The sequence below is a fragment of the Hyla sarda genome, chromosome 3 (genome assembly GCF_029499605.1).
Source record: "Hyla sarda isolate aHylSar1 chromosome 3, aHylSar1.hap1, whole genome shotgun sequence".
Lineage (NCBI taxonomy): Eukaryota > Metazoa > Chordata > Amphibia > Anura > Hylidae > Hyla > Hyla sarda.
The window spans coordinates 129,922,403-129,949,280 of NC_079191.1; the positions used below are offsets into that span (position 1 = coordinate 129,922,403).

Sequence of the window (26,878 nt, forward strand, 5' to 3'; positions counted from 1 at the left end):
AAAACTCTGTTTTAGAGCTGTGTATTCTCCAGCTGTGTGCCTCCAGCTCTTGCAAAACTACAGACAAAGGATGTAATTGGGCATGCTGGTAGTTGTAGTTTTGCAACAGCAGCTCCAGCTCTTGGAAAACTACACTGCTGTGACACAGTGCTTTACAAACACTGCAGCTCCAGCTCTTGGAAAACTACAAGTCCCAGCATGCTTGAACAGCCAAACCTTTCTCAGACTCCTGAATTACAAAGAAGCTGATCAGACATTCAGGATTCTGTGAAAGCTGAATGACACATAGTGAGAGCTATGTAGATTAGCATCCAGCTTTACTAAGAAGAGATAGAAAATGTATGCATAAAAACTACTGTACAGTGATTTGCAGACTGCCAGGCTGCTCCCAGACTCAAAGCAGATGAGTCATCCACAGTGAGGGAGAGAGATGGACACGCCCCATCCACAAGCAAGTGAGCAACATATAAATGCTGTTAGTTAGGGTTATATAGGTTCTAGAAACATAAACATTATATGTACATGATCAGGATTAGGTATTGAGTAACATATCACTTTTTTTTTTTTTTTTGGCACTATGACAGGTACGCTTTAAAAGCACTCTGGTTTCAAAATGCTCAGGTTACAAGCATTTCTGTGCAACAGTGTGTATAAAATGTAATTCTGCTTCTAGGACAGTACTCCTTAACACTCACTGTACAACACCGTATATTCGAGAACTATTGCACACTCGTTGCAAATGTGAGAATGTTCTCCATTAATAAATTACACACATCTAAAAGGCAACCTAAATAAAATGATGGTTAGAAAAGATACTCGATGACAACACATGAAGCTTTATGAAAACTTTATAAGGCCATATTCATTTTATGTATGATTATAGAGTATATTAAAATATGACTTGACATCATCAAAAAGATATGAAAGATATTTCATATGAAAGAAATATTTACATGTATTAATTAGCTAAAATTAGACGTGGCTGTAAACACAATAGATCTGCCTGTAGTAGAAAAGGTTTTCTATTTATACATATTGGATTCTAAGCAAATAACAATTTACAAATATAGCAATATTGTAACCAAAGATACAGGTTATTTTCTTCTCCACTGTAGCTAAATGTGTATTTCACATGTATCAATTGAACATATATTGTAACATGAATTAGAATCACCTGTCATACATATCAAGCTATATATTTAATGCAGTTTAAATTATAGACATTAATGCCTACATCAATATATGACATATTTATAGTTCACTCACATATCCACCATGCATATTAATATTAGGAAAGGATTGGTATGAGTATATGTTTTCTTAGAACAGTCTAAGCATCTATTAAGCTTTCTACTCCTCGGCTGCTTTTAAGTGTGGGAAATGTAGGACAATGTGACCAGTTTCTTTTCAGAAACTATGTAAAAGAACATGAGCTTTTTTTTTTTTTACTTAATTCAAATTCATAAGCTGATCCGAAACTTAAAGTGAAGATATCACATTACTGTGGAGTGTACAAAACCTTTACAGGTAAATAAAACAATGGTAACAACAAGTAAAGTAAATGTAAAAAAAAAAAAAAAGAAAAAAAAAAGAAATGAGGCCTAAAGAATTGGACATAACTATGTGACATTACTAGCAAAGGTCAGAAAATGCACAAACATTTTTTAGGAGAATGTAACTTGATACATGCATTCCTTTAACATCATTTGTCATGTAGCAATTCTTCAAGGCTAATACGCAGCAATGAAATGTTTCAGTTACACCTGTCGTATGCACAAATGTAACGCGTTCTATGCAATTTCATTACTTACGTTTACAGGGTTAAGTACTTAGTCCTTTCAAAGAATTTCCAGATCTTCAGTGCTGTTCAAACAATAAAATGCATATATCTTATAAGGGAATTTCTAAAATTTCAAGACCTTTCCTTCTATTTGTCAACAAGCAAAAGTAGAGTCTGTGAAGAGGCTGTAGATGCATTGGTGCCTTCTGTTACAGTGGTTTGGATACCCCCTGAAAGCCCCTGCCTCTGGTATGTGAGAATGAGTCTGCTGGTTCATAGCATTGTCTGTCAAACCAACCAAAGACTATTCAGTTACCCTGGAGTTCTCATGTGGGCTCAAGCAAACAAAAGTCTTCTTTTCATTCTCCTCAGCTCATTTTCCACACACATCTTTTTCCTATGTAAGCAGCAATATCTATACAGTGATACTTAAAATACACAGGGGTTTTTATGGTGTATCACAGCTTTAAATATTAACTAAGTAGTAGAAGTCATGTTAATAAATAACATGTGCCGGGCACTGATGTGGTTTATACACTTAATATCAAAGATAATTATGTATATAGTCTGATAGCATGATATTCTAATAATAACTAAATTGTGGAATATGCTTAACAAAATGTTATTAATAGAAGTAATTTTTTCAATCCCTATTCTTGTGCAACATCAAGGAACATTATCCATTCCCTGTGGTAAACCTGTGGCTAAACATCAGTATAAGGTCACTGGCTGCTATATAAACCAACTAAGGATTACTGGAAACATCAGTCCATTTTTTCAGTGGCCACAAGGGAAACTAAAGGAAAATGGTTTTACCATACATACACTACACTATATAAAAAGACACATATTCATGTTTTTCTCACTATCTGACAAGAAATCAGAATAAAACTCACCTGTTTTAGGTCAATTAGGATTACTAAAATTATTTATATTTGCCAAAAGACAGAATAATGAAAGAGAAGGAATATTTTAAGGCATTTTTTTAATTACTTTCTGCAAAGTCAAAAGTTTACATACACTAGGATTCCTATGCCTTTAAACAATTTGGAACAGCCCATATGATGATGTCATGTCTTTGGAAACTTCTGATTTATTGGCAACATCTAAGTTAGAGACACACCTGTGGATGTATTTTAATGCACACCAGAAACACACTGCTTCTGTGTGTAACACCATGGGAAAGCATTAAAAAAAATCAGCCTAGATATCAGGAAGAGAATTGTGGACTTGCACAAGTCTGAATCATTCTTGAATGCAATTTCCAGATACCTGCAGGTGCCTCGTTCATCTGTGCAAACAATTATACTCAAGTACAAACAAGATGGGAATGTCCAGACATCATATCGCTCAGGAAGGAGACAGGTTCTGTGTCTCAGAGATGAACGTGCTTTGGTCCGACATGTACATATCAACCCAAGAACAAAAGCAAAAGACCTTGTGAAGCTATTGGCGGAAGCTGGTAAGATTGTGTCATTATCCACAGTGAAATGAGTACTGTATCAACAAGGGCTGAAAGGCCACTCTGCCAAGAAAAGCCATTACTCCAAAAGAAACATATAAAAGTCCAATTAATATTTGTGTGGTAGCCCTTGGGGGGTATTGGTAGTGGGAGTATTGTTTCGGTAATTGAGGGGTTAATGTTAACCCTATAGTTTGTGACGCCAGGCTGAGGCTAGTATGCTGAGATGATTCTTCGGCCTATCGCAGCCATTCGCAGTAACGACATGTGCATAAGAAAAAGACTGAAGGTCCACAAGGTAGTTGAATTTGAACTTGCATAAACTTTACTTAACAGCTTGCGGTACATCCACAGAGTAGTAACAGTCTCAATCAAACAGTCTCCATATACCTCAATGACTGACAATTGTTTCGGACCTTGAAATAAATGAAAGTCTCTGAATTTAGGGTAATTATTGCAGATCCGTCCGGATTTAGTGGATAGATAAGGTCCAGTGGTCCTGCAGAGTGCTTAGGGATTGATGCACTCGCGATCCTAGATATATCAGCCGCTGCCGCAAGGCTCAGGCCTAACTCACTGCGATAAACAGCTGCGCAGATCCTGCTCGTTTGACAGCCCAGGAACAAGAGAGCGAACAATGGCCACCGCTCCCTTATATAGGCAGGGGCGGGGCGAATCTGATTGGTCCGAACATCTGCCACTCACTGTTACACAGCGTAATGGGAATGACTACGTCACAAGGACCTCCAAAGGTCCTCAAGCAGAAATACCATAGAGTTCAGCTGACCACGTGACCCGCAGGTCCTTCTGCGCTATGGACAGGTAATTAACTATATATATAGGCATAGATATAATATTTACATGGTTCCTAAGTAAACTATTAGGGCAATAACTATCTGGATGAGAGGTGACCAGGGGTGAACTAAACAGTGGGGACCCCGACGTCCTAGGGACTCTACCTAAGGGGACCCATATACACAGGTACCGTATAGGATACGTTACCGGACACCACATTTGCAAATACACACAGGAACAAAGACCTACATTTTTGGAGACATGTCCAGTGGTCAGACAAAACAAAAATGTAACTGTTTGGCCATAATGACCATTGTTACGTTTGGAGGAAAAAGGCAAAAGCTTGGAAGCCTAAGAACACAATCCCAACTGTGAAACACAAGGGTGGCAGCATCATATTATGGGGTTGTTTTTCTGCAGGAGAGACTGGTGTACTTCACAAAATAGATGGCATCAAGAGAAAAGAAGATTATGTGGCAATACTGAAGCAACATCTCAAGACATCGACCAGGAAGTTAAATCTTGGGCGGAAATGGGTCTTCTAAATGGACAATGACCCGAAGCATACTTCCAAACTGGTTACAAAGTGGCTTAACCCCTTAAGGACTCAGACAATTTTTTTTTTACGTTTTCATTTTTTCCTCCTCGCCTTCAAAAATTCATAACTCTTATATTTTCATCCACAGACTAGTATGAGGGCTTGTTTTTTGCACGACCAGTTATCCGTTGTAATGCCATCACTCACTTTACCATAAAATGTGTGGGGCAACCAAAAAAATACTATTTGTGTGGGGAAATTAAAAAGAAAACCGTAAATTAGCAAATTTTTGAAGGTTTAGTTTTCACACCGTACAATTTACGTTAAAAATGACATGTGTTCTTTATTCTTTGGGTCAATACAATTAAAATGATACCCATGATAACATACTTTACTATTACTGTTGCGCTTACAAAAAAATCTCAAACTGTTTAACTAAATTAGTACGTTTAAAATCCCCCTAATTTGAAGACCTATACATTTTTCATTTTTCCGTATAAGCGGCGGTATGAGGGCTCATTTTTTGTGCCGTGATCTGTACTTTTTATTGTTACTATATTTGCTTATATAAAACTTTTAATACATTTTTTATAAATGTATTTGGCATAAGCAGCTATTTTGGACTTTCTTTTTTTTAACGTTCAGTTTGGATATTTACGCACGCGGCGATACCCAATATGTATATAAAATATTTTGTTTACACTTTTTGGGGATGAAATAGGGAAAATGGGATAATTTACGTTTTTATTGGTGGAGGGAGTTTTTTAATTTTTTTTACTTTTATTTTTACACTTTAATAGTCCCCATAGGGGACTATTTATAGCAATCATTCGATTGCTAATACTGTTCAGTGCTATGCATAGTACATAGCACTGATCAGTATTATCGGTCATCTTCTACTCTGATTTGCTCGATCGCAGACCAGAGCAGAAGACCGTGGAAGGTAGCGGAGGTAGGTGAGGGGACCTCTGTCTGCCGTTCTGGATGATCGGATCACCGCGGCAGCTCTGCGAGCGATCCGATCATCCATTTTAGTGACCGCAGTGCTGCAGATGCTGTGATCTGTATTGATCACGGCATCTGAGGGGTTAATGGCGGACATCCGCGTGATCGCGGATGTCCGCCATTACCGGTGGGTCCCTGGCTGCTGTCAGCAGCCGGGACCTGCCGCGCATGACCCGAGCATCGCTCCGATGCTCGCGGTTGTGTATAGGACGTAAATGTACGTCCTGGTGCGTTAAGTACCATCTCACCAGGACGTACATTTATGTCCAGCATCGTTAAGGACTCAGGGCGTACCTGTATATCATTCAGCAGGCATCCCGTGACAACACCTGGGGGGTCCTGAGACCGCAAATCGCCGATCAATTTAGCTCCCGATTTGCAGCGATTCCGGGCTGATCGGGTCTCTGATGACCCGATAGCCCGGAAAATAGGGATGATCGGAGATAACTTTAACGAAAAGTCATCAAACACCTGTGGGGTGTTAAGGCTCACTGTACCCCTTGTTACATGCCTTGAGGGGTGTAGTTTGCAAAATAGTATGCCATGTATTTTTTTTTTGCTGTTCTGGCACCATAGGGGCTTCCTAAATGTGACATGCCCCCCCCCCCCCAAAAAAAAAAACATTTCAGAAAAACTGACTCTTCAAAATCCCATTGTCGCTCCTTCGCTTCTGAGCCCTCAAGGGTGATTTTTCTCCTTTACCCCTTGTAAAAATTCAAAAACTGGGTCTACAAGAACATGCGAGTGTAAAAAATGGAGACTTTGAATTTTCTTCTTCACTTTGCTGCTATTCCTGTGAAACACCTAAAGGGTTAACACACTTACTGAATGTCATTTTTAATACTTTGAGGGGTGCAGTTTTTATAATGGGGTCATTTATGGGGTATTTCTAATATAAAGGCCAATCAAATCCACTTCAAAACTGAACTGGTCCCTGAAAAACTGGATGAAAAACTGATGTCTTCCAAAAGTAAAAACATGTCAACTTTATGATGCAAACATAAAGTAGACATATTGTATATGTGAATCAATATATACCGTAATATATTTGGGATGTCTATTTTCCTTATAAGCAGAGAGTTTCAAAGTTATAAAAATTTTCGAATTTTTCATCAAATTTTTGAATTTATTTTACCAAGAAATGATGCAAGTATTGACGGAAATTTACTACTAACATAAAGTAGAATATGTCAAGAAAAAACATTCTTGGAATCAGAATGAAAAGTAAAAGCATCCCAGAGTTATTAATGCTTAAAGTGACAGTGGTAAGATGTGCAAAAAATGCTTGTGTCCTTAAAGGGTTACTCCGCTCCCCAGCGTCTGGAAAATTGAGTTCCTTATCGTTGTGTGCGGGCTTCCGTGTTCATGCCCGCCCCCTTGTGATGTCACGGTCTGCCCCCTCAATGAAAGTCTATGGGAAGGGGGCGTGACGGCCGTCATGCCTCCTCCCATAGACTTGCATTGAGGGGGCGGGATGTGACGTCACATGACGAGATGTGACATCACGAGGGGGTGGGCATGAACACGGAAGCACGCACACAGCGTTCAGGAACTTAATGTTCCGGATGCTGGGGAGCGGAGTAACCCTTTAAGGTGAAAATGAGCTGAGTCCATAAAAGGATAGGGGATAAGATGTCAGATCGCTGGGGTCCCGCCGCTGCAGCACCCCTTTGTCATTACTGCACAGAGCAAGCACGCTCTTTGCGTAATGGCGGGCGATACAGGGGCAGGAGCATTGTGACGTGACGGCCCGCCCCTTAATGCAAGTCTATGGGAGGGGGTGTGGTGGCCACCACGCCCCCTCCCATAGACTTGTATTGTATTGAGGGAAGGACCTTAACGTAACGAGGGGGCGGGGCCATGACATCACGATGCTCCGGCACCTGATATGCCCGTCATTCCGCCCGTCATTCCGCACAGAGCGAGTTTGCTCTGTGCAGTAATGACAGCGGGGTGCTGCAGCCGAGATCCCGGGGGTCCCTAACGGCGGGACCCCCGCAATCTGACATCTTATCCCCTGTCCTTTGGATAGGGGATAAGATGTACTGGGGCAGAGTTCCCCTTTAATGGGTTAAGCATAACAAAGTCAATGTTGTGAAGTGGCCATCACAAAGCCCTGATCTCAATCCTATTGAAAATTTATGGGCAAAGCTGAAACGGCAGGTGCGAGCAAGGTGACCTACAAACATGGCTCAGTTACAACAGTTCTGTCAGGAGAAATTCCTACCAACTTATGTGAGAAGCTTGTGAAACGATATCCAAAACGACTGACCAATACAGTTTAAAGGCAATGCTACCAAAAACTAACGAAATGTATGTAAAATTTTTACTTTGCAGAAATTAACATGCATTAAAAATTCTCTATTTCATTATTCTGGCATTTGGCATATATAAATAATTTTGGCAATCCTAATTGACCTAAAACGGGTAAGGTTATTCTGATTTCTTGTCTGTTTCATGCATATATGTCTTTTTTATATAGTGTATGTAAACTTCTCTTGTCAACTATACCTACCTACATAAGAAAGTATATATCTAATGGTGGGGGGAGGACTACCTACCTGAGGACAAAACAGCATATGGGGTGGACTACTTAATAAGGGAATTATCTAACTACTGAGGGACATACAGTCATGGCCGTAAATGTTGGCACCCCTGAATTTTTTCTAGAAAATAAAATATTTCTGCATTGACACCTTTTCATCTATTTTTCTCTTCCGTCCAAGCCCAGGGAGATTAGCTACAGTGCCATGGGTTGCAAACAGTTGCGCACTGTGGACAGAGGCAAATCTAGATCTCTGGAGATGGACTTGTAACCTTGAGATTGTTGATATTTTTCCCCTCAGACAGTTCTCCTCTTTCTGTTGTCCATGCTTAGTGTGGCACACACAGACACACAATGCAAAGACTAAGTGAACTTCTCTCCTTTTTATCTGCTATCAGGTGGGATTTTTACATTGCTCACACCTGTTACTTGCCCCAGGTGAGTTTAAAGGAGCATCCCATGCTTGAAACAATCTTATTTTGTCACAATTTTGAAAGGGTGCCAATAATTTTGTCCAGCCCATTTTTGGAGTTTGGTGTGACATTATGTCCAATTTGCTTTTTTCCTCCCTATATTTGGTTTAATTCCAATACACACAAAGGGAATAAACATGTGTATAGCAAAACATGTGTTACTGCAATTCTTTTCTGTGAGAAATACTTCATTTCAACCAACATGTGCCAACATTTACGGCCAAGACTGTACCTACCTAATGGTGGAACTACCTCCCTACTTTAAATTATGGAGAGTCCGAGTGTTGGGGCCCCCCGTGGTCTCCTGTATGGAGATCTCTGCTCTTCCCTAGAGCGGCGCGTCACAACCCCCTCCCGAAGCATAGAGATAAATGGCGGGGACGTTGCTTCCCCTGCTTTGGGCATGAGTCGTGACGAGCCGCTCTAGGGAAGAGCAGAGGGCCCGTACAGGAGATTGCGGGGGGGGGGGGGGGGGGGGACCAGTGCTTGAACCCCCCCCCCCCCAACCCGCAAACTAAAACTTATCCCCCATCCTGTTGATAGGCGATACGTTTTTTTTTCCATGAGATATCTCCTTTAATGGGGAACTACTTATATACTAACTTTTACTGTGTCAGGCACCAAGGGGGGCATTCTTACAGTTTGGGGGCCTAGAGGAGAGGACACTGGAAAAATGTTGAATCTAAGATGTTTGTCCTGGAGATACTGAAGAGAGGAGTTTTAGCTATAGAGATGGTATACAGATCCTATGTACAGCTGGTAGCTACCTCTATATGGTCACTGTATGTAGGGGATGTGGGTCTGTTTACAGTGGTCTTACTATATAACAGTATGGTGCTTAACACCTTGGGGGCGGAGGGATTTCCCGTTTTTGCACTTTTGTTTTTTCCTCCTTACCTTTTAAAAATCATAACTCTTTCAATTTTGCACCTAAAAATCCGTATTATGGTTATTTTCTGCGCCACCAATTCTACTTTGTAGTGACATCAGTCATTTTACTCAAAAATCTACGGAGAAATGGAAAACAGAATCATTGTGCGACAAAATTGAAGAAAAAACACCATTTTGTAACTTTTGGGGGCTTCCATTTCTACGCAGTACATCTTTCGGTAAAAATGACATCTTATCATTATTCTGTAGGTCCATACGATTAAAATTATACCATACTTATATAGGTTTGATTTTGTTGTACTTCTGGAAAAAATCATAACTACATGCAGGAAAATTTATACGTTTAAAATTATCATCTTCTCACCCCTATAACTTTTTTATTTTTCCACGTACGGGGTGTTATGAGGGCTAATTTTTTGCGCCATGATCTCAAGTTTTTAGAGGTACCATTTTTGTATTGATCGGACTTTTTAATCACTTTTTGTAAATTTTTTCATTACATAAAAAGTGACCAAAAATATGCTATTTTGGACTTTGGAATTTTTTTTGCGTGTACGCCATTGACCGTGTGGTTTAATTAACAATATATTTTAATAATTCGGACATTTACGCATGCGGCGATACCACATATGTTTAATTTACACTGTTATGTTTTTATTTACACTGTTTTTAATGCGAAAAGAGGGGTGATTCAAACTTTTATTAGGGAAGGGTTTAAATCTTTATTCACTTTTTTTTCCAAATAATTAATAATAATAATGATAATATTTGGTACCCCCACACGCGTAAATGTCCGAATTATTAAAATATAAGGTTAGCTAAAATGCACGGTCGATGGTATATTTGTATAAAAAAATTACCAACATTTTGAATTTTTGGTCACTTCATATACCTTAAAAAAATTTATAAAAAGCAATCAAAAAGTCCCATCAAAACAAACATAGTACCGATAAAAACTACAGACTACGGCGCAAAAAATAAGCCCTCATATAGCCACATGCACGGAAAAATAAAAAAGTTATAGGGGTCAGAAGATGACATGTTTAAACATACAAATTTTGGTGCATGTAGTTATAATTTTTTTAAAGTAGTAAATTAAATAAAACCTACATGAATTGGGAATCCCTGTAACCGTATGGCCCTACAGAATAAAGATAAGGTGTCATTTTAATTGAAAAAGTGCACTGCGTAGAAACGCAAGCCCTAAAAATTTGCAAAAGGGCGTTTTTTACATTTCACCCCACAAATATTTTTTTTTTGTTTCGCCACAGATTATGTTATAAAATAAGTGATGTCATTACAAAGTACAATTGGTGAAATTGGCAAAAAACAAGCCCTTATACGGCTCTGTAGGTGAGAAATTTAACGTGTTATGATTTTTAGATGATGAGGAGGAAAAAACAAAAGTGCAAAAACGAAGATTGTTTTGAGTACTTAAAGGGGTACTTTTTTTTTAGATCAACTGGTGCCAGAAAGTTAAACAGATTTGTAAATTACTTCTATTAAAAAATCTTATTCCTTTCAGTACTTTTTAGGGACTGTATACTACAGAGGAAATGTTTTTCTTTTTGGATTTCTCTTACGTCACAGCCACGGTGCTCTCAGCTGACCTCTGCTGTCCATTTTAGGAACTGTCCAGAGCAGGACAAAAATCCCTATAGCAAACCTATTCTACTCTGGACAGTCCATAAAATGGACAGCAGAGGTCAGCAGAGAGCACTGTGGTCATGACATCAGAGAAATCTAAAAAGAAAAACATTTCCTATGTAGTATACAGCCCCTAAAAAGTACTGGAAGGATTAAGATTTTTTTTAATAGAAGTAATTTACAAATCTGTATAACTTTCTAGCACCAGTTGATAAAAGAAAAAAGTTTTCCACGGGAGTACCCCTTTAAGGTGAAAATGGTCTGAGTCCTTAAGGGGTTAATGCTGTTCACCCGCACTATAACCCAGTATATTAGGTTTAGCACAGGTGAACAGTCTAATTCTAAAATTCTACAGCGTTTAGGACTCAAGCGTATTTCGTTTGACTTTAATAGGGTCTGCGATGGATCGGGTCAGTGGCGGACAGTCTGTGGAGACCCACCCCTTTTAAACATGTAGCGGGGAACACGCTGTGAGTTTGAAACAAATTTTTTTTTTTCACCTTAAAAATGTTTTTTTTTTGTTTTGGAGCATATATTATGGAAAAATGAAGGAAGCCTTCATATGGTTGTGTACAGTAAAAAAATAAAAGTTCTGTCTATTAACCCCTTAACGCTATAGAACGTATGCATTCCTCCTATCTGTGTAAAGAAAATAGTGTAAAAAAATAAATAAATTTCCCTTTCCCAATAAAGCCCTGTATTATCACCAAGCAAGAAAAAAAAAGCAAACACATACATAATAGGAATTCCCATGTTCGTAACCACTTGTTCAATAAATCAATAATGTTATTTATCCTACACGATGAACTCCGTAAAAAGTGCAAGAGGTACTGGAGAAAACTGCCCTGTCGCCGAATGTGTGCAAGCAGCTGATGAGAAATCGCTAATGTTGGTCCAAAACGTGGAAAAAAAAATTCAGCGGATAGCATGTATCGCAAAAACGGTAGCAATAAAAAGTTCAGCTCATCCCGCAAAAAAAAAAAAGCCTTCACACAATGCGGTCAGGTGAAAAATAAAAAAAGGACGGCGGAACATGGCAACACAAAAAAAAAAGAAAAAAAAGCATGGCGGAACATGGCAACACAAAAAAAAAGAAAAAAAAGCATGGCGGAACATGGCAACACAAAAAAAATAAAATAAATGATTTTGTTGTAAATTGGAAAAAGAACATAAAAAGCTCGCCATAAGTGTAATGCCCAGTGGACGCCTTAGAAAAATGTTAAATAATTTTTTAAAAACACTGGAAGTTTTTCAATTTTTCCACAATATTCTGGATTTTTTATTTATTTTTTTTACAAAAGATGCAGAATGTATCAACAAATACACAGCAGTCATGTGATATGACGTCACAACGCCAGACACAGCGGAGCTAAAGGAGCAGGGACAGGAGACATATCTAGACAATTTTCACCCACAACCAGTAAAACCAGCTGAAAGGGTTAATTTACAGGACAATAGAGACGACCCTCACTTGTACACAGTCCTGGTTTCAGTCAGGCGCCCCCTGCGGCTCTCTTTGTCTATGGCCGCCGTACGCACGACATGACGTAATCCGACACGTTACCACTTAGACAGGGTGCGCGAGCGGGCGGGATTGTCTTCACCAATCAGGCAGGAGGATTATCTGTGCGGCCGGGAGGCTGAGGAAGAGCTCGGAGGCCACGGGGCCCGGAGCCGGGAAGTCAAGGGCCCTGCTGTCTGAGGAGGGGGCGGCAAGATGGCAGGCAGCGGGCCCCCGTATCCCCCCCTCCCTGGGGTTAATATGTCACGGGCAGAGGCCAGACAGCTGCTGTGTCCGGACGGGAGCCCGTGGATCTGGCAGCTGCTGGAGCAGTGTGTGCGGGATGTCTGGGAGTACTGGAGTGTGGTCATAGGGCTCGTCTCCATCGTATGCTTCCTGTTCGCTGCATTACCGTGAGTACAGCTGGGTATTGTGCCAGGGGGGCCGGGTAATTGGTGCTGCTGGGTATTGTGCCAGGGGGGCCGGGTAATTGGTGCTGCTGGGTATTGTGCCAGGGGGGCGGGTACATGGTGCTGCTGTGTATTGTGCCAGGGGGGCCGGGTACATGGAGCTGCTGTATATTGTGCCAGGGGAGCCGGGTACATGGAGCTGCTGTATATTGTGCCAGGGGAGCCGGGTACATGGAGCTGCTGTATATTGTGCCAGGGGGGCTGGGTACATGGAGCTGCTGTATATTGTGCCAGGGGGGCCGGGTACATGGAGCTACTGTGTATTGTGCCAGGGGGGGCCGGGGTACATGGAGCTACTGGGTATTGTGCCAGGGGGCCGGGTACATGGTGCTGCTGGGTATTGTGCCAGGGGGGCCGGGTACATGGTGCTGCTGGGTATTGTGCCAGGGGGGCTGGGTACATGGTGCTGCTGGGTATTGTGCCAGGGGGGCCGGGTACATGGTGCTGCTGGGTATTGTGCCAGGGGGGCTGGGTACATGGTGCTGCTGGGTATTGTGCCAGGGGGGCCGGGTACATGGTGCTGCTGGGTATTGTGCCAGGGGGGCCGGGTACATGGAGCTACTGGGTATTGTGCCAGGGGGGCCGGGTACATGGAGCTACTGGGTATTTTCATGAGTTGTGATTTTGTTGGATCTTGAAAATGTTTTTGTTTCCTTTCAGTTTTAAATGTTTCTGCCATTCAGGTTTTTTCCTATGTCCTTGGTGATCTGTTTTCCAGTAGGTGATCTTGACACAGAGGAAATACCCTACTGGCCGAGTGGGCATTCTGAGCTTGTGTGTTATACCAGGCAGCCTGGGTAGTGTCTGTTTAGTGTTTGTTGTTTTTTCGGTTCGTTATTGCTAGATTATAAATGGATTACTTATCATCATCTAAATCATTCTCCCGTTTACACAGGACATGTGCAGAATGCCAGTGATGATTTTTGGTGCCACATGGTCCCAATGAAACACAACTATGAGCCCAGAGGGCACTAATACCCTTATAACTTATTAACTTATAACTTATTATAACTTAAACACTTGTTTTTGCTTGAGAAAGCCACACTGTAGTGGCGGAACATGTAGGAAGTGACGACATCCTTGATTTTAGTTGTCGACCCAAGTGTAAAATAAAACATAGTGTAACATACAGTGGCCGTTCATACCGCAAATGCACTGGCTGCACCGTGTAGTGCACAATCTTGTGCATCCCTATATGGACTAATTACTGGTTCAATATTATACTACAGTAGTGGCAACCCTTGACTGGTGTGTGTGTGTGTATGTATGTATATGTGTGTGTAATATATATATATATTGATTTAGTGATCTTGAAATACTAGGTAGCACTTGGGTGCTTCTCTCTGTGCACTCTCCACAAGGGAAAATCCTATTTTATACTATACACTGGGGTTATGATTTTAATCTTTTATATCCTTTCAGTTATATCAGTTTTAATAGCACAATAAAAGCTACATTTTAGTGTTTAAGGGTTATAAGGTTATTGGTGCCATCTGGGCACATAGTTGTGGTGTTTTTTGGAACCTTCTCTATGGACAATGGTCCCAATGATCACAGACAAACTAGCATTTGTATGTTCATTGGCTGATTCCTTGGCCTTTTACACAGGACGTCAACCTTCACATTCGGCCAGTAGTTGCCCTTAATTTTATGTTTATTCTTTTTCATTCTCTTTAAATGGGAGAAAAAAATATAACTAGGCGTGCTTGTCATTCAGGTGTCTAAAACAGTCATTGTTGGAAATGTAACGTTGGCCACAGTTGTTGTCACCCAATGTTTTGTACATAAGAAATGAGTGAAATGTTAAACAAACTGACTCATAAGGATGTGCTTTTCATAAGAGTTTAATAATAGTTTATGGGCATGACTGCATTTTTTGGTCTTTGTATTATTCACATGTTATCCATTTCAAAGTGACATCTGTATAGGTGTGTTCAAACATCATATTTATTTTATTTTTTTCTTTCTTTTTTTTCTTTACATAAGTTTGCCAAAAAAACACACACTGTGAACCCACTATTTTCACAAAATCCACAATCCAATATGCAAAATAGGAAAGTTACAAACATGAAACATCACCCAAGGTGCACCTTCTCAGACATGCTAGACCCTCCTCATGAAGATGGAGATTTTTATAGTCCATGCTCGGGCCTCCTCTGGCCAAAGATCCTTCCTCTCACGAAGGGGAACAGCTATAGAGCTTGCGTCGACACTTGCGATGTTTCGGAGGACACGCCTACTTTTTCAAGTATCCCTACCATGCTCCCATCACCACGTTAGAAAGGAAAAACACTCTCGCGAGAACTCGTTTCTGAAAACGAGAATCACAGTATTAACGTCCTAAAATAGTAAAAAATAGAAACAAAGTTCTATAAATACCACTAGGAACAGTATAAAGATGTTATCTCACAGCAATACACCAAAATTACATAATTCATTTAAACCATCTGGGTTAAGAGAGTTCAGCGTTTCATTCCAATAGACTTCACGCTGTAACAATCTTCTCTTAAAGAGTAGATCCCACCATCCTTTTTTTTTTTTTTTTTTTTTTTTTTTTTTTGTAGTGGTGAAACAACTGGAGGCACCCCGTGTTGAAAACAAGATCTCTGTTGCTACCACCGCACTACCCCGAACCCCACCATGCAAACCGCCGCACTTACCAGCAGCGGCGTGTATATGCCGGGAGGTGGGGCTGGCGTGCAAGGCAAAGGAGCCAATGCGCGCATCCACTGTGTGCTTAGTGCTCTCTCCCGCCGGTCTGATTGACAGGCAGGGAGCGAGCATAGGCTGACTGAATTAGGACCGATTGCCCAGCCGGCATCGGTCCTAATTCAGTTATGATGTCACAGCATGCTGCAGCCGGCCACTAGGAGGGAGACCCCCAAGTGGCCGGTTTTCAAATATAAAATACATCCCCACTTTACATACAAGAAAGGTAAATCGTTGGCTAATAGTCTGGTGAGAGCAGATATTAGAAGAAAAAAAATATCTAAACAAATGTTTCTGGGATCAAAGAATAAAGGTAGGTTTCCATACTTATCTTGTTCTAATTGTTCTAGTATCATTAAAAGTGATCATATCGTACATCCATTGTATGGGACTAAGTTCCCTGTCAAGGGTTGGTATAGCTGTGATACTAAACAGGTAGTTTATCTACTAGAATGCCCTTGTGGGAGGATTTATGTAGGCCAGAATATGCAAAGTGTGAAATTCTGGATTAACACTTGCTAAAACTTCAGAAAAAAACGAAGAAACCCATAAGTATGGAGAGACAGGAGTTGCCAGACATTTAGCCGAACAGGGACACCGAGTAAGTGAACTATGCTGGATGATTATAGAAGAGGTAAAAGGAACCACGGAGGAAGAGGTTAAATGGGCACTATCGCCAAACTTTTTTTTATTTTATCTTGTAGTACCTTTGTACTAGGGATCAACCGATTATCGGTATGGCCTATATTATCGGCCGATAATCACGATTTTGGGCATTATCGGTATCGGCAATTATCTTGCCGATAATGCCCCGCCCCCACCGCACCGCGACCGCCACCCCCTCGACCCGCCGCACCGCACCCCCGACCCACCGTGATGCTAGGCGGTATACCGGTATGGATTTTTTCCCATACCGCTATACCGGTCGGGCCCCTCCCCCACCCTCCGAGTCAATAAAAAAATTAAACTTACCCGTAATGGGGGTGGTCCAGGCCATCCTTCCTTCATGTAGTGTCCGGGGGCATTCCGGGTGGAGGGTGGTCCGGTCCGGGCTGTCCTTCTTCTCCCACCGTCTTCTTCTCCACTCCGGGCAGGCTCCGGCCTAGTACCCTGCATAGACGCCGCTACGCCGTGACGTCAGGTGCGTCGCTGCGCACGGGCGTCACTGCGCAGCGACGTCTATGCAGCGTACTAGGCCGGAGCCTGCCCGGAGTGGAGAAGAAGACCGTGGGAGAAGGACAGCCCGGACCACCCTCCACCCGGAACGCCCCCGGACACTACATGAACGATGGATGGATGGCCCGGACCACCCTGACAGGTAGGGGAGAGAAGCGGGCCACAGCGGCAGTCTATGGCCCCGCAAAAGCCTTCAGATCATTGATTTAAAGCGCCCGCTTTAAATCAATGATCTGCAGCGGTGTTGCAGGGGGTTAAATAGTCGATAACTTATACCGGAATATCGGTATAAGTTATCGGCTATCGGCCCTAACCTGCACCGATTATCGGTATCGGCCCTAAAAAAACGATATCGGTCGATCCCTACTTTGTACTACAACATATCTCTAATATAATTTCATTATTATAATTTTTTTATTTTTATTAAAATGTTGTATTTTATATTTGAAAACTAGCCACTTGGGGTCTTCCTCCTATTGGCCGGCTGCAGCCTGCCGTGATGTCACGACTGAATTGGGACCGACGCTGGCTGGGCAATTGGTCCTAATTCAGTCAGCCTGTGCTCGCTCCCTGCCTGTCAATCAAACAGGCGGGAGCGAGAACTGAGCACACAAAGGATGTGCGCATTGGCTCCCTGGCCTCGCATGCCAGCCCCGCCTCCCGGCATATACGCACTGCTTCTGCTGCCTCAGGACTGTCCTGCACTTGGGTATGTCGGGGTTCGGGGTAGCGGGTTGCGCGGTGGGATTCGGGGTAGCGGGTTGCGCGGTGGGATTCGGGGTAGCGGGTTGTGCGGCGGAATTCGGGGTTGCGCAGCGGCCATGGCCGTAACAGGGATATTGTTTTCCACACGGGGTGCCTCCAGTTGTTTTACCACTACAACTCCCAGCATTCCCTGACACCCACTAGATGTCGGGCAAGCTGGGAGTTGTACTGGTGAAACAGCTGGACGCACCCTGTATAGATGAGCTAAGGGCGGAAGTCTGCATTGCGCCTGCTGGGGAAGTCTGTCTGGTAAGTGAGCACGCTATCAGTTAGACAAAAAGGCATTTCTAAGATGGTAATTAGAAAAAAATAAAAATTTAAGCAGGGAGTGGGTTAGGGATAGAAAAAAAAGACAGGGACAGAGAAAAAACATAAAAAGGATGGTGGGAGCTACTCTTGAAGAGAAGATTGTTACAGTGTGAAGTCTATTGAATCGAAACGCTGAACTCTCTTAACCCAGATGGTTTAAATGAATTATGTAATTTTGATGTATTAATGTGAGATAACATCTTTATACTGTTCCTAGTGGTATTTATAGAACTTGGTTTCTATTTTTAACTATTTTAGGATTTAAATACTGTGAATCTCGTTTTCAGAAAGTAGTTCTTGCGAGAGTGTTTTTCCTAAGTAATGTGGTGATGGGAGCACGGTAGGGATACTTAAAAAATGAGGCGTGTCCTCCCCTTCGTGAGAGGAAGGATCTTCGGCCGGAGGAGGCCCGAGCATGGACTATAAAAATCTCCAGCTTCATGAGGAGGGTCTAGCGTGTCTGAGAAGGTGCACCTTGGGTGATGTTTCATGTTTGTAACTTTCCTATTTTTGCATATTGGATTGTGGATTTTGTGAAAATTTTCACTATAGTATATTTGAGAAAAAGTGAAGTCTATCTGTGTTACTTATCACCACTAACAGGGGCATGCATGATGCAGCTTATAGCGAGCCTTCCTGACGGAGGTGCGCACGGTGAGTGACGTCATCGCACAGGACGCTGGGACGCTGACATCCTGCGCGGCACTTGTGATTACGTCACTCGCCGTGCACACCTCTGCCAGGAAGTGCCTGCAGGGAACAGGGAGATGTAAGTAGAAGTGAGTTACCTACTCAAACTTTGCTACTTACTACATAAGGGAAGACCTGCCTACCACTAAGTTCTAACCTATCTACTTAGGGCAGTGCATCCCAACCATGGAGCCTCCAGCTGTTGCAAAACTACAACTCCCAGCATGCTGGGAGTTTTAGTTTTGCAACAGCTGGAGGCACCCTCGTTGAAAAACACTGACTTAGGTGGTAGAATTGTTTAAATGGGAGCCCTACATGCCGGAGGTCATATCTATCTTAGGGGCCTTTCTACCTACTGGGAAGCCCTACCTAATCATCAGGTAGGGCTCCTCAGTAGGTAGACAGGCCCCCAGATAGATATGACCCTCGTCAGTGATGGGTGTCATATGTTTCTGGGGGCCTGTGTACCTACTTGGGAGCCCCACCTGATGATGGTCATATCTATCTGGGGTTCTGACTACCTATTGGGGAGCCCTACCTGATGGGGGTCATATCTGTCTGAGGGCCTGTGTACCTAATGGGGAGCCCTAACTGATGGGGGTCATATCTATCTGGAGGTCTGACTACCTACTGGGACGCCCTACTTGATGGAGGTCATATCTATCTGTGGACCTGTCTACATATGGGGGAGCTCTACCTAATGGAGGACCAATCTATCTGAGGCTCTGTTTCCCTACTGGGGGAGCCCACCCTTCCTACCAACTGGGGGGACATATCTATCTGGGGCATTATTTACTTACTAGGGGAGCCCTACCTACCTGATGAGGGGACGGACCTACCTGATAAAGGGACATACCTTCCTGAAGGGGGGCTACCTACTTAATGGGGCTGACTTATCAGGGGCCCTATCCACCTAATGGGGGGACATAATGGTTTACTTATTAAGTTTCTCTTAATAAAGACCTTATTTACAGACTATTTTGGTTGAAATTATTTTATGTACCAGTAGGGCTGAGCGGTATGACCAAATACATCTATCGCGGTATTTTTGTAACTTATGGCGGTTCCACGGTATATAACAGTATTTCAATTCCTTCCTTAAAACACCCCCGCCCCCAAAATTATCAGCTGCTGCGTTGTCCCCATCGGGGTAAATACTCAGATATCACCAGCAAGCAATGCCCTCCTGTTTGTTGCAGCATGCTGGGAGTTTTAGTTTTGCAACAGCTGGAGGCACCCTCGTTGAAAAACACTGACTTAGGTGGTAGAATTGTTTAAATGGGAGCCCTACATGCCGGAGGTCATATCTATCTTAGGGGCCTTTCTACCTACTGGGAAGCCCTACCTAATCATCAGGTAGGGCTCCTCAGTAGGTAGACAGGCCCCCAGATAGATATGACCCTCGTCAGTGATGGGTGTCATATGTTTCTGGGGGCCTGTGTACCTACTTGGGAGCCCCACCTGATGATGGTCATATCTATCTGGGGTTCTGACTACCTATTGGGGAGCCCTACCTGATGGGGGTCATATCTGTCTGAGGGCCTGTGTACCTAATGGGGAGCCCTAACTGATGGGGGTCATATCTATCTGGAGGTCTGACTACCTACTGGGACGCCCTACTTGATGGAGGTCATATCTATCTGTGGACCTGTCTACATATGGGGGAGCTCTACCTAATGGAGGACCAATCTATCTGAGGCTCTGTTTCCCTACTGGGGGAGCCCACCCTTCCTACCAACTGGGGGGACATATCTATCTGGGGCATTATTTACTTACTAGGGGAGCCCTACCTACCTGATGAGGGGACGGACCTACCTGATAAAGGGACATACCTTCCTGAAGGGGGGCTACCTACTTAATGGGGCTGACTTATCAGGGGCCCTATCCACCTAATGGGGGGACATAATGGTTTACTTATTAAGTTTCTCTTAATAAAGACCTTATTTACAGACTATTTTGGTTGAAATTATTTTATGTACCAGTAGGGCTGAGCGGTATGACCAAATACATCTATCGCGGTATTTTTGTAACTTATGGCGGTTCCACGGTATATAACAGTATTTCAATTCCTTCCTTAAAACACCCCCGCCCCCAAAATTATCAGCTGCTGCGTTGTCCCCATCGGGGTAAATACTCAGATATCACCAGCAAGCAATGCCCTCCTGTTTGTTGCAGCCGCCGGCGCTGACACTCTATGCTGTGCGGTATCCCTATGCCCAGGCTGCAAATGGTAAACAAAATGAACTTTAATGCACGTACCTACGTCGGCCTTACGCTGGGGACGGGAACGTCGGAGAGCCGTCAGCCTATCACCGGCTGAGAGGGAACATCGCAGCGGACGGTGATAGGCTGACGGCTCTACGACGTTCCATTCCCTAGGAAGCTGTTCCGGACCGACGGGGAAGGTGAGTTAAAGTTTATTTTGTTTACCATTTGCAGCCCGGGCATAGGGATACCGACCAGTATAGAGTGTCAGCGCCGGCGGCCGCAACAAACAGGAGGACGAGGAGGGCAGCGCTTGTGGGTGATATGTGAGTATTTACCCCGATGGGGACAGCGCAGCGGCTGATTATTAATTTGGGGGGGGGGGGGGTGAACAGTCACATATGATTAGTTCCCCGATGGGGACAGCGCAGCGCTGGGCTAACAATTCATTCCCGAGGGGGAGGGGCCAAACCATGGGGAAAAATTCATATCGTGCAGGAAAAAAATTTTGGTATTCGGTATGAACCGGTATACCGCCCAGTCCTATGTACCAGGACAAGTGGATTGTCATGAGGGACAAGTGGATTGTGCTCCGTTTTAGTACCTTGGACAAGTAGTATTTTTTTTTTAAATTTCCATACCCCTGCACAAAGCCGATCCAATAATGTTTGCCGAATGAAGCAATAATCTGCTGGAAATCACATGGTTTTAGTGATTTGTTAGTAACTACTATTATTACCCTCTATTAAGGGGTTATATTTAAATGTCGCTAAATGATTAATATATAAAAAAAAATGTCTTTATTTTTTGCTCCTCAGCCAGCTGTATGTTGCCCACAAGAATGGAAGAGTCGATCAAGCACTTTCACTTGGATTTTTGCTATGTTGGTTAGGAGGGGACTTTACAAATTTTATCGGCTGCTATTTGACCAAACAGTTACCAATCCAGGTATGTTTCTTTGTGTCCTTATGTGAAAACCGCTACCTACACCAACTAACCAGAGTCCAAATATAGATATTTTCCAACCAGTTTATCAATTGATACCTAAAGGGGCCTGAAAGTTTGGCGTGTGATTTTATTATAAAGCCTTTATAATAATTTTAGTTCAGAACAATATAAGTTATTGCCAGGTCTCTTATGAGATTCATTATGTCCTTAGTAGGGATCGGCTGATTATCGGTTTGGTCGATATTCACGATTTTGGACGTTATCGGTATCGGCAATTACCTTGCTGATACATGTCCTGCCGCCCGCACCGCGCCGCACCTTCCACCACCGCGCTGCACTGCACCCCCCCTCCACCGCACCGCGCCTCACCCCCACCGCACCGCCGCTGCCCCATTGCCTCCCCCATTCCCGGTTATATAATTACCTGTTTCCGGGGTTCGTGCCATTTCTGGCTCCTGCGCTGTCCTGTGTTGCGCTGCGCAGCGCAATGACAAGTGATGTCCTCAACGCAACGTCACCGTCAGTGCGCACAGTGACAGCTCAGGAGGACGGGAATGGGGGAGGCAATGGGGCAGCGGCGGCGGTCTCTGGCCAGGGTGGTAGGGGGTGCGGCGGGGTTGAGTGGGGAGGGGTTTGTCGATGATCGGACTCAGGACACCAGGGCAGGCAGGGGGAGAGAAGCGGGGGGGGGGGGGGGGGGGGAATTAAATAGCCGATAACTTATACCGGAATATCGGTATAAGTTATCGGCCCTACCCTCCACAGAGTATTGGTATCGGCCCTAAAAAAACGATATCGGTCGATCCCTAGTCCTTAGTTATCTTGAATGAAAAAGTTTTATTCCAGGGATAGAAAAAAAATATATGGTTGCTTTAAAAATAAACTTTCGCCACAGTTCTGATGGCATGGGGTCTCCACTGCTCACTACGCCTCCCCGCTTTCTCTGACATCTTGGCCCTGCAGACATTGCTCAGTCAGGTCACCCCTGTTACCGGTGGTTAGCTAAGTGAGCATTTCCACACACTGGAAACTTCCCATGTGATTGTCATTGCTGGATTGTATCCTGGGGGAGTAGGGACAATAGTAGTCAATGATCTTCTGTGTTTTTAATTTCCATTCTTTAATATGTTCTCCTTTCAGATTGTTACTGCCATATTTTATGTCAACATGGATATAATCATGATCTCACAGTTTGCCTACTACAAATGGAAAAACAAGAAGATGAAAGGTATTCTATACTTGTGGAATCAAAGTTTTCATATTATTACAGTTTACCGAGAAGGAAATATGATTTGAGTTATTTTTCTTTTCACTGAAACAGTAGGGCTGCTATAACTATTCACTCTTGATGTTTTATATTTGCAGAATAATGCACGTAACTAGTAATATTGGCTACAACCATAGTCAGGACAGCAAATAAATCTTCCCTTATGACTGTAAACCTCAGTAAACAGGTCCATGAATTGTTTACTGTAATTTCTGTATTACTAGTAGATAAAAGATTCAAATAATTAAATATATTACATGGATAAACATAGTGACATCCAGAATTCAGTTTAAACCACTAGTTTCCTGTCAAGAGCCCCCATAGCCTTTGAAAACAAAACCCAAAAAATTTGCCAGCAGCAAATACCCAGGCTAATGTTTTTATATCTATAACATTTGCATTGAGAGTAATGGTGGTCTGAAAGTTCCCTATAGACGTATCGTAGCTCAGTGACTATGTTCACTCTACGCAATGTCCGCATGGAAGGCTCTGTGCCGAAATTCTGGAGACTGCTAGGACCGCACAGGAATGTACAGTCTCATACACTGCATTCCGTGCAGAGTCTGCAGAAAGAATAAACAGGTTCATTCTTTCTCTGCACATGGAAACCGGAATTTCCATGCCAGAGACATCTGCACAGAATTTCTGCAGACTTTGCTGCTCCGGAATTTCCACTTGGAATTCTGCACAGAAATCCCGACTTGTGAAGCCTGTTTGCTTCTATAAAGTTGTGTTCTGCTGCCAAATAAGCAAACATAAATCTTATTTTATGACTGTAAACATCAGTTAACAAGTCCATGAATATTTTACTGTAATTTCTGTATTACTAGTAGATAAAAGATTCAAAAAAAATTTTTTTTAATTTTATTTATTACATGGATAAACTTAGTGTGAAATCCAGAATTCAGTTTGAAGCCACTAGTGTCCCCCCCCCCCCCCCCATAGTATTCTAAAACAAAACCAAAAAATATGCCAGCAGCAAATACCCAGGCTATTGTCTACCTGGCTCCCATGTTTTGTTCAACTGTGTTTATATTACTCATTGTCAGTGATAAATTAATTTACTTTATCAGCTTCTTTTGTTCTAGGTACTTTTTAGTTTGCATTTATTATCACAAATCAGTTTGTCTGTTTGACTGTTCCTTTTGTATATCTTATTTAAAGATGCATATCATAAATACATTTAAAATGTATTCTTTATATTTATTTCACAGGAAGGGTAAGCCTTAAAGGCTTTTGTATAGGTTGGGTGATTTTTTGCATTACCTTGTCCGTAATACTCCCTAGTCAGCTGCTTCTCAGGAACCTAGAAAGGAATGCCGATCTGGAATTGAACCAGGTAAGTGATTGACCTAAATATGCAGCACTTACATCACACAAGTTGTTTCTTTGGAATGTAAACGTGGGTGTGTTATGTTTTATGTGCATTAGGGAAAAAAAAAAAACGCCTCATTAAATAGTTGATAAACATTCCTCTATAAGTATATTGATTCGCCATAACATGGAAGAAAAAAAAAAACAGGATTGACCCAAGGATGAGTGCTTCTTCACTTCAGCACTCTCATTCACTTCTTGTGCAGTTAACTGCAACACTGCTATATTCACGTGTACGGGGCTTTGCTTTAAGTCAGTGGTCTCAAACTGTGGCCACCCAGATGTTGCAAAACTTCAATTCCCAGCATGCCTGGATAGCCAACGGCTCCATGATAACAAAACTGGTTAAAAAGGTCACCTGAAATGTCAATATTATTAAATTCTGGCATGGTACATATGTAGACAATATCAGAAAATCTTTTGTCTCATTGTGTTAAAGGAAAACAGTCACCCGTTTACCAACACTAAACCCAATACACCGTGTTATAGTGCGGGTGAACGGGAGACTTATAAACATACCTGCTGTCCGGCGCCCGGTCCCTCTGAATATCCTCTTCTGTCTCCGGTGAGTTGCACGCTGGAGGAGGGCACAATAGCTGGATTTGAATATGGTCACGTGAGTGCTCAGTAGGCACAAGCCTCACGTGACCAGCAACCATGAATATTCAAATCCAGCTGGCGTGCCTGCCTCTAGCGTGCAACTCACCGGAGACAGAGGGACTGGGCACCGGACTGCAGGTATGTATATGTCAGAGACCCTGCATCAGTCTCCTGTTCACCCGCACTATAACACTGTGTATTGGGTTTAGTGTGGGTGAACAGGTGACCGTTTTTCCTTTTAACAAGTTTGGGTTACATGCATTAAAGGGAATCTGCCCTCAGTGTTACCTGCCCTAACCTGTTGGTACAGGCTGATAATGATACTAGCCTTTCCCCGAACCATGGCCCTGTTCACCAGTCATCTTCCTTATTCGGGCAGCAGGCCTGGTGTAGGTATGTATTATTATCCTCAGTGTCGCCCACACTACTAGCCTGTACCAACAGGTTAGTGCGGGTGACACTGATGACACATTTCCTTTTAAAGAAGATGTCCAGTGCTTAGAAATGTATCCACTATCTGCAGAAAAGGGGATAAATGTCTAATCACGGGGGGTCTGACCGCTGGGACACTCCATGATCTCCCATACGGGGCCCTGTTTCTGCCACGGCTGAGCAACTGTGTGTGATGTTTCGCACACAGCAGGTCAGCTGGTACAAACTCACCCTCTCCATTCATCTCTATGGACCTTGGCAGGATCAGTTTCAAAGTCAATCATATTTTGTTTTACTTCCAAAACCTGCACCCAAACTCCAGTTTTGTCACTGGCAGCCCATCCACCATTTTCCAGCTCCTTGCTTATAATAGATATGTATAAAACATATATGTATTATGCGAGTGTGGTATATATGTTTGTGTCATATATGTATGTATAAAAATATGCCTTGAAGCAGGGGGCCTGCCCATTTAGCTTATCACTGGCTGAGATGGGACACTGCAACTTCCCCCGTCTACTTGCTTATGTGATATTGTAATTTTTGTAATTCATTGAAGGGGGTAGTCCAGGGAACTAAACTTATCCCCTATCCAGAGAATAGGAGGTTAAGTGTCTGAACGCAGGGGGTCCAACGGCTTTGACCCCTGCAAGATCCTGTACAGGGCCCTGTTATTGTCGTGATCAGACCCTTTCCTGTGGATAGGGCATAAGTTTAGATTCCCGGACTACCCCTTTTAAATCTATATTACTAGTGGAATTGTTACTCTGTTTTAAAAATGCAATCATTCATTTCTTATAGGATTCTCTTGGAATTACAGAGATGTCCGGGTTCATTTGTGGTTATATTTCTTCTGTATTTTATTTGGGCTCTCGTTTCCCTCAGCTCCATAAAAATGTAAGTGTGTGTCTGTGTTTAACTTCACTCAAGCTGGGTGTTGGCCACCCTGCCAATCTGATATACACTTTGTAATTGTTGACAAGGATGTCCCAGATATGCTCCATTGGAGAAAAGTCTGGAGATGCTGCAGGCCATGGTAGCACATTTAGGCCACCCAGGCTGCTCACAGTAGCACACTCAACATGCAGCCTGGCGTTGTGTCGAAAAACTGCTCCTGGGACACTTCAGAGAAATGGTTGTACCACTGGTTGCATGACCAAATCATTGTGACGCCAAGCTGTAAGTGTACCTGGAATAAAGACTGGAGGTCTGGCTACCATTCTTTTTGCCACCACAATCCTTGGAGTAGGACCATTGTGACAGTCCCTCGTAAAGGGCTCTTTATGGCGTTTTCCA

General features: G+C 42.8%; 2 protein-coding genes across 8 annotated transcripts in view; one reads left to right on the forward strand and one right to left on the reverse strand.

Annotated features, from left to right (window-relative positions):
- VEPH1 (ventricular zone expressed PH domain containing 1) overlaps window positions 1–12,705 on the reverse strand; it is a 560,486-nt gene extending 547,781 nt beyond the window's left edge. For 4 of the 6 annotated variants that reach the window (XM_056565023.1, XM_056565025.1, XM_056565024.1 and 1 more), the window contains exon 1: window positions 1,812–2,171. The gene's annotated coding sequence lies outside the window, so the exon portion shown is untranslated. Of the gene's footprint in view, window positions 1–1,811; window positions 2,172–12,607 lie in introns of those variants that run through there. The other 2 variants (XM_056565020.1, XM_056565022.1) reach the window with 2 other exon arrangements.
- The window catches only part of LOC130361710 (lysosomal amino acid transporter 1 homolog), a 33,937-nt gene continuing 19,756 nt past the window's right edge, over window positions 12,698–26,878 (forward strand). For both annotated transcript variants that reach the window (XR_008891122.1, XM_056565032.1), the window contains exons 1-5: window positions 12,698–13,050; window positions 21,780–21,909; window positions 23,050–23,137; window positions 24,391–24,515; window positions 26,384–26,479. Coding sequence is in view for 1 of the 2 variants with exons in the window: in XM_056565032.1 (XP_056421007.1) it covers window positions 12,854–13,050; window positions 21,780–21,909; window positions 23,050–23,137; window positions 24,391–24,515; window positions 26,384–26,479 (636 nt within the window). In the remaining variant the exon portion in view is untranslated. The remainder of the gene's footprint in view (window positions 13,051–21,779; window positions 21,910–23,049; window positions 23,138–24,390; window positions 24,516–26,383; window positions 26,480–26,878) is intronic.